This window comes from Rousettus aegyptiacus, unplaced genomic scaffold, assembly GCF_014176215.1.
Source record: "Rousettus aegyptiacus isolate mRouAeg1 unplaced genomic scaffold, mRouAeg1.p scaffold_m13_p_7, whole genome shotgun sequence".
Classification (NCBI taxonomy): Eukaryota; Metazoa; Chordata; class Mammalia; order Chiroptera; family Pteropodidae; genus Rousettus; species Rousettus aegyptiacus.
In genome coordinates, this window is record NW_023416310.1 from 31,145,674 (window position 1) to 31,158,521 (window position 12,848).

Consider the following 12,848-nt stretch of genomic DNA (forward strand, 5'->3'; position numbering starts at 1 on the left):
GCCCCGATTTTATATAAATAAGAGTAGGATACTGAATTTAAGATCATGTCATTTGACTCCACAAACATCGGGTCTTCAGCAAAGGTTCTTTCAATCCATATCTGAAATGATGAGATCATGAATTAGGAATGATTCTGGTGACAGTGATATTTACCTCTTTGAGACAGCCCATAAAGTTGTTACTGACTGGTGACCCTGGAAGGTCTGCTGTGCTGGGACTGCCTCCAACATAGAAAAAGTCATCAGACCCCAGCATGGTATAATCTTCTTGCGTGTAGCCCGTTGTGGTAAGAATCCCATCCACTGAGATTGTCACCTAGATAACAAAGCACAGGGAAAGGACACGCTATACTCAGACCTAGATACTGTAATCCTGGGATATGCCTGTTTTGTGTTTTGTTTTGTTTTATTTTTTCATTTGGTTTTTGCTTTTTTTTTTCTGTTTGTTTGTTTTTTATTTTTAGACCTATGGTGGAACCCATTTTCATGTCTGTTTGAGGTTTATTCTTGGATTCTATTCAACTAGCCCTAAGAGATCTAAACTAGTTAGAGAGTTAACTGATTATTGAACTAGTGTCAGCATCATCCCTGCTGCAACTCAAAAGTTATTTAGCAGACACAAAAATGGTGTTAGTAAAATGCTTCCTAGGTTAGTTTTGCTGGTGTACATATTAGTAAAGTTTAGTTGTCTGTTATTAACTAATCACAACGTGCACCTGGTTAACATAAAAGGCACAAGCTATTTCCAGCAACGTCACTATTTGCACTATTGAGCAGCAGTTGTTCAGCATGCAAGTGCCTACATCCATGCCAAAGGGGAGGAAAGGCAAAACAACCGGTGGAAGCGGCACACGCCGTTGTGCACATGCAGGAGGGACAGTACAGTTCAGAAAGGAAAGAAAAGAAAACAGGGAGAACCAAAGGAAAAAACAACTGCTTTGTGATGACGTAAAGATGAGTGGGTGTGACATCTCCAACATTCCCAAATCAAGTGTGCATGCCATGCATCATGAATGGTTAGAGACTGGCTGAGCCTGCGGTCACTCGGGCCAGCCACCATTTTGTCTTATCCCGTGTTAACCACAGCTGGATGCAAAAAACGTTCGAAACGTTAACGATGCCCCTACAGGTGAGTTGGAAAACAGAAGTTGACAGGAACAGGTAAAAAATAAGAAGGTCAACAACAGATGAAAAGAAGGAGGTCAAAGTAAGCAGAAGAGTACCAACCGCAGTTCCTCTTTTGTTAATGATGTCTACAGTTAAAAGAAAGAAAGAAAACACACGGCAAACCCAAAATAAGAAACAATTAGAATGATATCTACCGAACAATGTAGTTTGTTTACCATAGCGTGTCCAATGCCTGAGTGCTTTGTGGAGAAGGGGGGAGAAAGGAAATTAAAAACTGTGAACAGAATAACGATCGTTACTTAAAAAATATGATGGTCTCTACCATGTTAGTACATTTTTTGATTCAGGTAACGGTTAGTAGAATGAAACATTCCATGAATGACATGTTAGTTATTAAGCATGTTAGTAACATAGAAAAAGGGCAAAAAAATTTTACAAGAAAAAAGCAGACTAACAAATAGGCCTCCCACAGAGGTAATATTTTTCCTGCCAGTATTGTTCATAACTTGGTACTAGACAGAAACAGACATATGGCAACGTTCCCTTTGTCTCCCTGAGTACATCTGACAGACATTTACAAAGTTTAAAAGGGATTCAAAGGCCTAAAGCTCATCAGCTGACCACTGCCGCCCTATGCCCATTAAGTGGTCCCTCCCCCACCCTGACCCTCCCAGGCCCAGCAAATTCGTAGGAATCGGTTGGCATTGCCCTACTACTCAATTTTACAGCATACAAGGACTCCTCCTCAACTTCAAAACTTCCTTCGGTCATATTGATGGACTTTAGGGTCACAGTTTACTGCAATGAAACAAAGCAAAGATCCTGACACATAAAATGAGTAGAATGGATTTGTTGGTAATCTGTCCTGCCACACATGCACCCCAGCTGTATAACTACAGTTTCCTTTGAGTTACCAATTCACAGTTTGGTTTATAACCTGAGCAAAGGCAAATCTAGAAAGTGGGCTCCTTAAGCCCCACCCTTCCTTCTGTGCTTCTCTCAAATGAGCCTCCGGTCTCTTGGTGAGTATCTGAGAGAAGAAATAAAAAAGGAGAACCAAAGAGACAGACTTATAGGATATTTGTGGTCTACAGCTACACTGATGGTGGGCAACCATCTCCTAAGGCAGGTGTGGAGCATGCAGGGCCCCTCCCATACCAATAAGGCCTCTGAAAGGTCTTTGGGAGGAGTCTCGAGAATCTTTCCGCTTAACTTGTCTGTCATAGCTATATCTGCACTCCTAAAATTCTTTTTTGCTTTTCTACTTTGGATAGTTTAAGCCTTTCAGAAGTGAGAAAGAAAAGGTTAGACAGTTAACGGCTCAGAAAGAGAGGGCTGTTTTAGTAAAGGAAAACCAGAGACAATCCAGTCATTCTGCAACTGTTCAGAGAAACAACAAATATGTTAAGGATATTAGTTTGAGATCAGCATGTACTGCAGAAAAATTAGTCACTGTCAACACTTCACAAAATGATACACTGTGATGTCATTAAGTTTCAAATAATAACCCAAACTTATAATGTTCTATATATAAGGACAATCTACTCATTCATCTGTATATATATATATATACTGCAATAATATGTCTCAGTTAAAAACATACAGTATATGTGGACCCATAGATTTACTAAAGAATTGATATTTTCTTAGCATATAGATGTTTGTAAGAATATATTTTAAAAATATAATAAAAAAGAAATGGGCACCTAGAAGATGAACTGGCCTCTCCAGGGTCATTTGGGGTTTAACTTAAAAGTGTCTGTGCTAAAAAGAAAGATGTAGTCATAAACAGACTCTTCAAGAGATATGTAAACTCCCAAAGTCATTTTTCCTCTCAGGAACTTTTCTTGTGCCCATTTCAGAGGTGAGAATAGAGAGGGAGTAGGGATTGATACAATCCCAAATCACAAACACTGTTTTTTTGACTACAAAAAAGGAACTGTGATTTAATGACCCCAATGTGCATGCTTCCAAATGATCACCATGAAAACTACAATTTAAAATCAAACAAATGAAAAATCAAAAACACAACAAAATCACACACATCACAGGAAGGGCAGGTCGCAGAGATATCCTTGCAGCCCTCTGGGATATTGTCATAATGTCGCTGTATCAAAATAGCCCTTGGCCCCCCAGAACTTTCTAGATATGCCCCTGCTCATGTATGGCAGGAAGATTCATCTCAAAAGAAGAAAAACCTAATTTGTAAGCGACTCTGAGGAGCCCTATATCATGTTGTTGGAATTTTCAAGTACCACACACACAGCTGTAGCGAGAAACAAAGCCAGTTACTCTCTTATCCACTGCGCTGTTACCTGACGCAGATTCCTGGTGACTTTCACATCATGCCAGGCATTATCATTAAACTTTCCGTTCACGGGCTCCACTAGTGCTTCAAAGGCCCCTGATCCCAAATTAATGACCAGAGAGACAGCTCCATTTTTCAGGGCAAGATTGACATAATCAGCTGATTTCCCAGTATGAAGCATCAGTCCATTCCTCTGAAGGGTTTTAAAGGACAGAGTTATTTCATCGCTGCTGCTTTGAATGGGGTTTTGAGACAAGTCGTAGCAGAAGTATTCAGATCCCTTGAAAGTGGCAATATATTCTTCTTTTCCTAGAGGAAAACAGATACATACATGCATAAGTAAAGCAATATACTATGTAAATCAGCAGATCTCAATAGAAACAATAATTAATCAGCCTCCAAATTAACTCTGTCTAATTAACATTTATGACAAGAGCCCTATCAGAGAGAGTCAAATACTACACTAGGTGGCAGTATATATTTAATAAATGTACTCAGGTATTGGGCCATCAACCATGGTAGCTAAAGCTGACATTCTTGAAAATTCAATTAATTTTTAAGTATCACTGCAAGAGCTCTGATCAGAGAAAACAGTTCTGTGATATCTCCAGGGCATGAATCTGGTACCATAAATGCATATTGGACAGTTCTACTCTGCTGGCAACAATGGATTCCAAAGTGTTTGCAACATTTTCTCTATTCAACTGAAGCATTACTTTATTTTCTGTGAGACATTTATATTCAAAGATCTTCTCAGTGAAAAGCCAAATATTTTCATCACTGAGAAACCATAACAATTATCTAGTGAGGGGAAAGCAAAGCAGAAAATAGAATTTGGTCTAGGAGTAAAGAGATATCTTATAGAACATGTGCATTTTTTTTTTCTTTCTGGATAAAGGGAACAGTGATAGAAAGCTTAATGGAGTCAGCTGGATTTTGTATTCATTCCCTGATCGCACCAAGCAGATGGTAGAGCTGGCTTTTATGAGACTGGTTAGAATTCCAGCACCTCATCATGGCAATGGTATATAAATGAAGTCTCAGCATTTTCGATATATATCAGTCTTTATCATATTTAGGGGTAACAATGCAAATCCCACAAGATGCTAGACAGATGAAACAGAAATGTGGCTATTTGGAAAGAAGTCTTCTCCTACTGATGAAGTGAGTTTAACCAAAGGAAGAGTGTGGACCAAAAACTCCCTTGACTTCCTAGGCAATGATTGAGTTGTGCCAAGAAAAATGAGACAGTATGGTCTGCCTGCTACATACTGTTAGTGAAGACTAGTGCTCAGGCCAAACCCACCACATTCTGAGGCTGAGTCATAGCACAGACAACCCAAACCATACTTGAGGGTCCTTCCCATTCATATGCTCTCAATATTGGCTGAACACCTCATAAGTGTTAAGCCCAGTACTAGTCTTTAGGGATAACGCAGTGACCAAGGCTGATCTAATTTCTGTCTCTGAAAGTTTACAGTCCAGGCGTCTACTTCCCTGGTCAGTTCAATATGGCAAGTGGCTTGATATTGGGAACCAGGCACAACTGAGTATTTCTGATATACTGGGGGGAAAAAAAACAGGCAAAAATATGAATTTAGATCATAAACTGCACTGGGAGCAATTATTCACTTTTTAAAATCTGAAAATGGTTTCTGAAAATGGTTAGTGATACCAATCTTTTAGGATAAAATTATATAATACCTGTACAGGTATCTAGCGGTTAGTAAGCGTTAGAAATAATAGATGTCTTCCTCCTCGTTTGCCTAATGTGATAAATTTAAAAACAAAATGATCTAAAACAAATAGTATATGTCATACTTCATTACAAAATCTAGAATATTGTAATATCAGAAACAGAACAAGGATGCCTATTATCAACATATTGTACTTGAAGTCCTAGTTAATATAGAAAGGTAAGAACAAATATATAAGCATTATAAAGATTATAAAAGTAAAAATAACATGAATCAGACCATCAGTGTTTTAAGCATATATAAACAAATCTATAGCTTTGATGAAATTTCAAAATAAATCTCAATGGTTTTTTTTAAATGAATGTGAAAGGCTTATTCTATAAGTCCAACGGGAAAACTAAGAGTCCAAAAGAGTCAAGATATGACAGATAAATATGATAAAGAAAACTTCCTGTGTAAAGATGGACATTTATTAGAAAACTATGGTAATAAAGATAATATACTATGTTGAAACTAATACAAAATTATGTGTGAGCTATATTTTAGTAAAAGTCTTTAAAGATAATGTGTTAGGATAGACAAAAGGGGGAGAATAAAGATAATCAAATTAAAAATAATCTTAAACATAAGTGAAAATGATTAATGTCAAGTCAAGCATTGCAGATAAGTGAGTAAAGTAAAGATAAATCAATAAATGGTGCTGGGACAACTGGTTACCTATATGAATAAAGCGAAATTGAATCTTTACATAATTTTGTTTACAAAAATCAACTCTCCATAGACTAAGGATATAAATCAGTGAGGCAAGTCTGTAAAATTTTTGTAAAACAAGATATTGAAATATATAAGGATTTATTTAGCAGGCATTAAAAAGCACTAATAAAATGTTGATAAATTCAACCACATTAAGAATATCTATTCATAAATAATACCGTAAAGAGAGTAAGAATCTAAATTAAAAGTTGGGAGAAAATATTTTCATATCATATTAATCAACAAAGGAGTACAATTTAGAATATGCAATGTACTCTGATAAATCAATGTGGGGAAGGGGGGAAATAACAGAATAATAATGGAAAATGGACCAAAAAAAATACAGTAGTTTCATAGAAAATTTTAAAGAGAAAGATAGGTATATTTATGAATAAATGAAAACATGCTCAATCCTATGTGTTTTAATGGAAACACGTCAATCAAACTATGTTTAGTTATCATTTCATAGCCATGAGATTCACAAAAACAAATTAAAAGATTGGAAAATTCCAGGGTTTGGAAAAGCTGTGGATAAACAGTCATTCTTATCCACTGTCGATGAGAGTGCTGATGTAAGCACTATTTGGCATTATACAATCCCATGGGAATTTTACTTGTCATAAAGGTCTCAGTCCTTAGAAAATGGTTACCATAATCAATAAAAAGAATATTGCCCAACTCCTTTCAGTTCATTGTTCTCTGCTTACATTTCTGATCATTCGATGATAGGTAGCCAACTAATTCTGGTTCATACACATGTGCATACACCATATATGGGTGATCCCATATCTGAAAATTATATTTGCAAAAGTTTCATCCCCACTGACTATTCAGAATGGGTCTCTGAGCCAAAGGGAGTTTTAGAGACCTTCCTCTAGCACTAAACTTTAATTTACATCATTAATGAAGTGAGGCTCATGGAGTTTAAATGACTTTTCAATTTTAGAAAGTGTGCCAGTAACAGAAGCAGGACTAGAACTCAGTCTTTCTGAGTACCCTTAAGTAATTAAATAACAAAGCTTGGAGACTTGAAGAGGTTTGGTATAGTTAAAAGGCTGTAGCACTTTATCTGAGTGGTCTAATATCATCCCAAGTCTATGTTTAAGTCAGAATGAATCTTGACAAAAGATTTGTTTGTGACATAATATGGCGGAGTCAAAGAGAAACATTAAACAGTTCAAAATTCACTAGATAGCAAGCTTTTAAGATACATGAGTGTTGATGACTTTAACACTATGATATTCCTATTAATTAAAAATGGAAACAATATCATTCCTTTCGTATAGTTTAATTTTAAATTTAGGTAATTAAAATTTGCATTAAATACAACCACATAGTTTTGGAAAAATTCACTCTATAAATATGCCATTATCTTAAAATGTCATAAATGAGACATGAATCTAAGCAGGAAAATTATTTTTGCTATCTTCTTTTTCATGAAAGAATAAGCATACTATGTGAAAATACATAAATCATTTTCTATAACATAAGATGATTATATGTCCTCCAATTCTTTGTCTGCTACTGTATGGTTCATTAAATTTTGCGCTATCATATGCAAATAGGAAATAGCATAGGAAAAGTTATATAAGCTTTACTGTTAAACATTTAAAGAATGGATCAATGTCCATTTGAAAATACAAGTCTCGAATAATGTGCACTTCTAATGTGCTAAAACAATAAACATAAAAAAGAAATTTGATCCACAGCAACATATATATTAACAAATACTTATATTTAGGATACATAAATAACTTATAAACATTACAAGGACAAAATAACTGGACAAACCAACAGGAAAAAGACAAAATACTTGAACAGAAACTCCATGATAAAAAAATTTCCAAATGAAAAAATGTTCAACTTTATTAATCTTCAGAGAAATACACAAAATAAAACCACAATGAAAGATCAAAACATTACACAATAAATAAAATAAAAGCGCAAAAAAAGTACCAAGCGTTAGTGGAAAGGTGGAGCAACTAGAATCTTCATGTATAACTGGTGGGAACTCAGGTTTTAAATTGTTTGTCAATATCTTTTAAAGTTGAATATATACCCACTCTACAACCTGAAAATTCCACTTGTAAGTAAATACCCAACAAAAATGCACACAAAGATCATGGAATGACATATCAGGATGTTTACAGTAGCACTGTGCATAACAACCTAAAACTGAACAATTCTGAAATGAAGTCAATAGCAGAGTGGATAAATAAGCTGGGATTTAATCATACAATGAAATAAACAGCAATGAGAATATATTGTCTACAACTGCATGCAAAAATATGGATAAATCTCAAAATAATAACTCAGTTTAAAAAAGCCAGACACAAAAGAGAACATACTTATGATTCCGTTTACATAAAAATTTTAAAACCAAGCAAAACTAATCTCTACAGTTCTAAGTCAAGATAATGGCTAGTCTTGGTAGAGATGGAGGGGGAGGGAGCTAATGAGGAGGACTTTTGGAGTGCTGGTAATGTTCTGTGTGAATCTGGGTGTTAGTTACCAGTATGCTTTTCATATACACAAACCCAAATCACACACGTTAGTAAGATTTTACTATATTTTAATGATTCTAAATTTGTGTTCAAACCAGAAACTAAAATCAAAACGTGGAGGGGGAAAAACAAAAAAACATGTTTGAGGTAGACACTTGTTTCATTTATTTTTCTACTTTAGAAGTCAAATATACAGGAATATTTTAGTCAAAACATTCTTGCCTAAATAAAGGTACGCACTGGAAGTTCATATTATTAAATTAAATAATAAGCCTGGCTGTCTCTGACTATAAAGATAAAGCAAGTTTAGAAAAACATAAAAGGAAATTCTGCCTATTGAAAATCACATCAGGTTAAATCCTCAGTCCTAAGAAGTTTAATAGAAAACAGTATTGTTTTAATTGGCACGACCTTATGTAATTTAGAAATTAAAACAATCAATTGATTACTATAAAAAATAGCATTATTTTGAAGTGAGAGAAGTCACTCGCCTTAGAGATTTTCTAACATTCCGAAATTCCTAAATATAATTCAACTTATGTAAATTCTGAGGCTAATTTCTATTGTCTAAAGCAAGAAATCAAGATTTATAAAATATTCGCTCTTCAAGGTTTTATTTAGTTTTAGGTAAACCTTGGGGCAACCAATCTGGAAATAAGTTATCAAGCATCCATCAGATAATTCCAAAAAATAGGTATACTTTTAATGATGATATGCTTGAGGCCATTAAATATGAAGGCTAAAGAAGACTTAGATATTACTTAGTGTACTGCCTTCCTTTATTACAGGAATGGGCTAAGGATTTAATAGTTAAAATTATGGTCACATAACTAATTGGAGTAGAATCAAAATACAACCCTTGCCGCCTTGATTCCAATTTCATGCTCTTCTTTATTTCCCAAATATTGTCATGAAATGAGCCTCTAATTCATGACCAAAAATTAAATGTAGCTTAAAGCTGAAGATATTTAAAATTAATAAATAAATAAGATATGGTCTCAAACTCTAGTACAATGATTTTTCAATTCTATTATGCAACTGATTTGCATTTGTTTAAGTAACTGCAGGTGCTGGGAACAAAAGAGGCCACTCTATGCCTGTCTGGGCTGATGATCAGTCAGTTCTGTGCAGATTACATACACAGGGAAAGTACTAAACAAATCCTCTGGCATTCACCAGGTGTGCGATATTGCAATTTCTGGGCCTGCCTCACATTCAACTCCCAACAGTTGAATCTATGACAACTAGACTGTAGCATGTTATAATCTGGAAAAAACCAGTGACACAATCAAAATAAAAACATAGGTTGGTGAATACAGACTACAGAGAATCTCCATATAAACTTATAATTTCTTTGTGTGCATTTAATGATTACTTAATGAAGAAGTAAATTATATAATACATAATTATGGAAATATAATTATATTTATAGTAGATTTATAGATATTCTCTATTTACAGACAATGCTCACCTATAAAATGGATATGGAGTAAATGATTTCAAGTATGAAGTCACATTATTATCAACTTGGTCTGTGCAAATATATTCTGAATAATTTGTCTCTATAACTATGTTCTCAAGAGTGGTCAATTTATAACATGCTGCTTTCTCCCTAGAAACAAAATGAGGCTGCCTCTAATTCTAAAAATCTATCACTTGAGTTTTCCAAATATTTTGCTCATATAGTAAATTGTTTGATATTTATAGAATGTGATTTTTTTAAAACAGAAACAAATGGTCCCACCTCTGAAAGCAAAAGCAGAGTAGAGGAGAACTTCATAGGGAAGATCAAAATTTTAGTTACAAATTAAAATATATGATATATGTGCTTAAAATATATGATCTTTTAAGACCTGCTACTTGAAGTGTGGTGTGGAGGACAGCATGACTAGCATTACATGGAGCTCATGAGAAATGTTATTCTCGGGGCCAACCCCCATCCTCAATCTACTGATGCAGAATGCATGTTTTAACGAGATCCCCTGGGTGATTCAAGTACACATTAAAGTGTAAGACTCCGATTGTTATTAACAGATTCTAGATTACTATGATTTAGAATGTCTTATAAGAATTATAAGGGAAGATTTTTGTGTGTCCATCACATCTGAGTTAATTATTAAAAACAAAACATTTTGATATATCATGGAACTTTTCTTAAGAGATAAACATACAGATAAGCTACTTTGTATCTTTTGATTGGAAAAACAAAACTAAAAATAAAAAAGACTTGGTGATATCTGATCAATGTACAGATGTGTTAAATATTTATTTAATATGCATCTCAGTAGAGAGTCAAGCCATTAAGTCACTGGAGATAATATCTGAATTTTTATTCACAATCTGTTTCGCCTTTAGGCAATATTACAATAGGATTCTCTGTGGGTTTGGAAATTTAGTACTACTGTTCTGGATAAATCAAGAGGATGTATATCTCCTGGTACAGTCTAACAAGTCATAATTATTAGTGAATATGCTTAATGAGGTTTGTGAAACTCCATTTCTATCTCTCTAGAAACACCTTGGTTCATCCACTGCTGCAAATGAAAACAAACTCTCATGAATTCCGGATGTGACCTGACTCAATAGAAACTAATGGGCCTGGGCTATCACATTTCTACTTATTATAGTTAAGTGAATTTGGAATATTTTAAAGTCAATAAAACTTACCAATGAGGAAAATATACACTGCTAAGTTAAAGTCTACTGTGTTTAAAACAAGAATGACATTTCCTTAAAAGAAAAAAAGACACTAAACTTATCTTGGAATCACCAGCATCTTAAATACGGATGGGAGTAAATAAACACATGATTAGTGTAATGAAGAATTATGCTGGGATGAGAAGGGATGTAACCTTTGCTTCCTAGGAAACTCAGCTAAGGCTTTTGTTTTGCTTTATTTTTTTCATTTTTTCAGATAAATTGCTAACTCTTTACTAGAATAATGCAAAATAGTAAGTCAGTATATACTGAGGTAAGTATAAATTAGGAATACTTGGGTTGTAGAGTGTCATTCTTTGCACTAGGAGAAGAAGAAAAATGATGTTGGATATCCATAACATGTCTTTGTTCTTCAGACACAAAGAGCATTGGATCCAAATGCGTACATGTAAAGCACCTAGTACTAATACTGGAATTGAGGAGATTCATATTGATTCAGACATCATTTACAATAATACATAATATGCCCACAATTTGAAGGCACTATTCTAGGAATTACAAATATACCAAAAAACAAGGCCTTCGGAGTCTCCCACTCTCATCAGACTACTGAGGGAGAGATAATAATAAATAAGTAAAACAGTCGTATGTGACACTGAGCAAACAAATGAGTCCAGTGAGAGAGTAAGAATGACTGGGGCAGAGTGACTGATTTAGGTGACTAGAAAGCTCTCTCAGTCAGTGGAATTTAAACTAAGATCTGAAAGCTGACAAACCACTCGCAGGAAGATCTGAGTATAGAGTTTCTTGGGTATATAAAACTCAAAGTGTAACTTCCTGAAATGAGAAAATAGTTGGCTTATTTCAAGAACAGAGAAAAGTACAGTGAGCATTGAGCACAGTAAAATAGGGGCAACATGGAATGTGATGAGATCTGAGGCTAGGTTATGAAGGGTCTTCTCAATCTTGGTCAAACTTTTGGATTTTTTTCCATGTACAGTGGAAAGCCGCTGGAGTATTTTAGGCTGAGGGGTGACAAGATTTGATTTACATTCCCAAAATATAAGTCTAGCTTTTGTGTCAAGATTGAACTCTGGGTAGGTATAGGGCTGGTAGTAATGAGACCACCATTTACGAAGTTATAGACAAGGAGTGTGGTTTATGGAGTCATAGACACCTGAGTTCAAAACCCGCTCTCACACTGTGAGCAGGTGGATAAATAATCACTTTAAAATCTTAGTTCTCACATCAGTAAACCGAGGCAATAGCACTAAAATCTATCTGACAAGGTAGTTTTAAGAATCAAATAATATTATATGTATAGTATGTATATATAGTAATTTATTAAAGAGTGATTATCCATAGCTTACACTCACAGTATATAAATATAAAAGAGTATTTATTATATTTCTTCGGTTGCTGCTTTCAAACACACAGTCACATCTTTTCTCCAACTCTTAATACTATCTTGGGCAGAATCACTGAATTTCTGGCCACTTTTGGTCACTAAAAACTCAGGCAAATTTGTAACTTTAAGCTAACTTTTGATATAGGCAAATTTGTAACTTTAAGCTAACTTTTGGCATAGATGGATCTAGGCATCTTCTTACCACTTGCCTTAAGACGTGACCCTTCTTGCATTTTCCAAATATAAGAAAGAGGAATAGAGAAAGAAAGCGAGATTCATCTGGCTCAACCTGCTTTATCCTTCTTTTCTAATCTTCACACAATACACCATAGCATCTGGCTACTGTAATCCACTGGTCTAGCAAGTGTTCTTCTTGTGAGTAATACTAGCCA

At 34.7% G+C, this 12,848-nt stretch overlaps 1 protein-coding gene across 30 annotated transcripts in view; it reads right to left on the reverse strand.

Annotated features, from left to right (window-relative positions):
* NRXN1 (neurexin 1) overlaps positions 1–12,848 on the reverse strand; it is a 1,005,516-nt gene that overhangs the window by 620,175 nt on the left and 372,493 nt on the right. For 14 of the 30 annotated variants that reach the window (XM_036224888.1, XM_036224882.1, XM_036224875.1 and 11 more), the window contains 3 exons: positions 3,444–3,745; positions 1,323–1,367; positions 155–316 (listed from right to left, as the gene is read on the reverse strand). In XM_036224888.1, coding sequence (XP_036080781.1) covers positions 155–316; positions 1,323–1,367; positions 3,444–3,745 — 509 coding nt within the window. The remainder of the gene's footprint in view (positions 1–154; positions 317–1,322; positions 1,368–3,443; positions 3,746–12,848) is intronic. The other 16 variants (XM_036224890.1, XM_036224889.1, XM_036224887.1 and 13 more) reach the window with 2 other exon arrangements.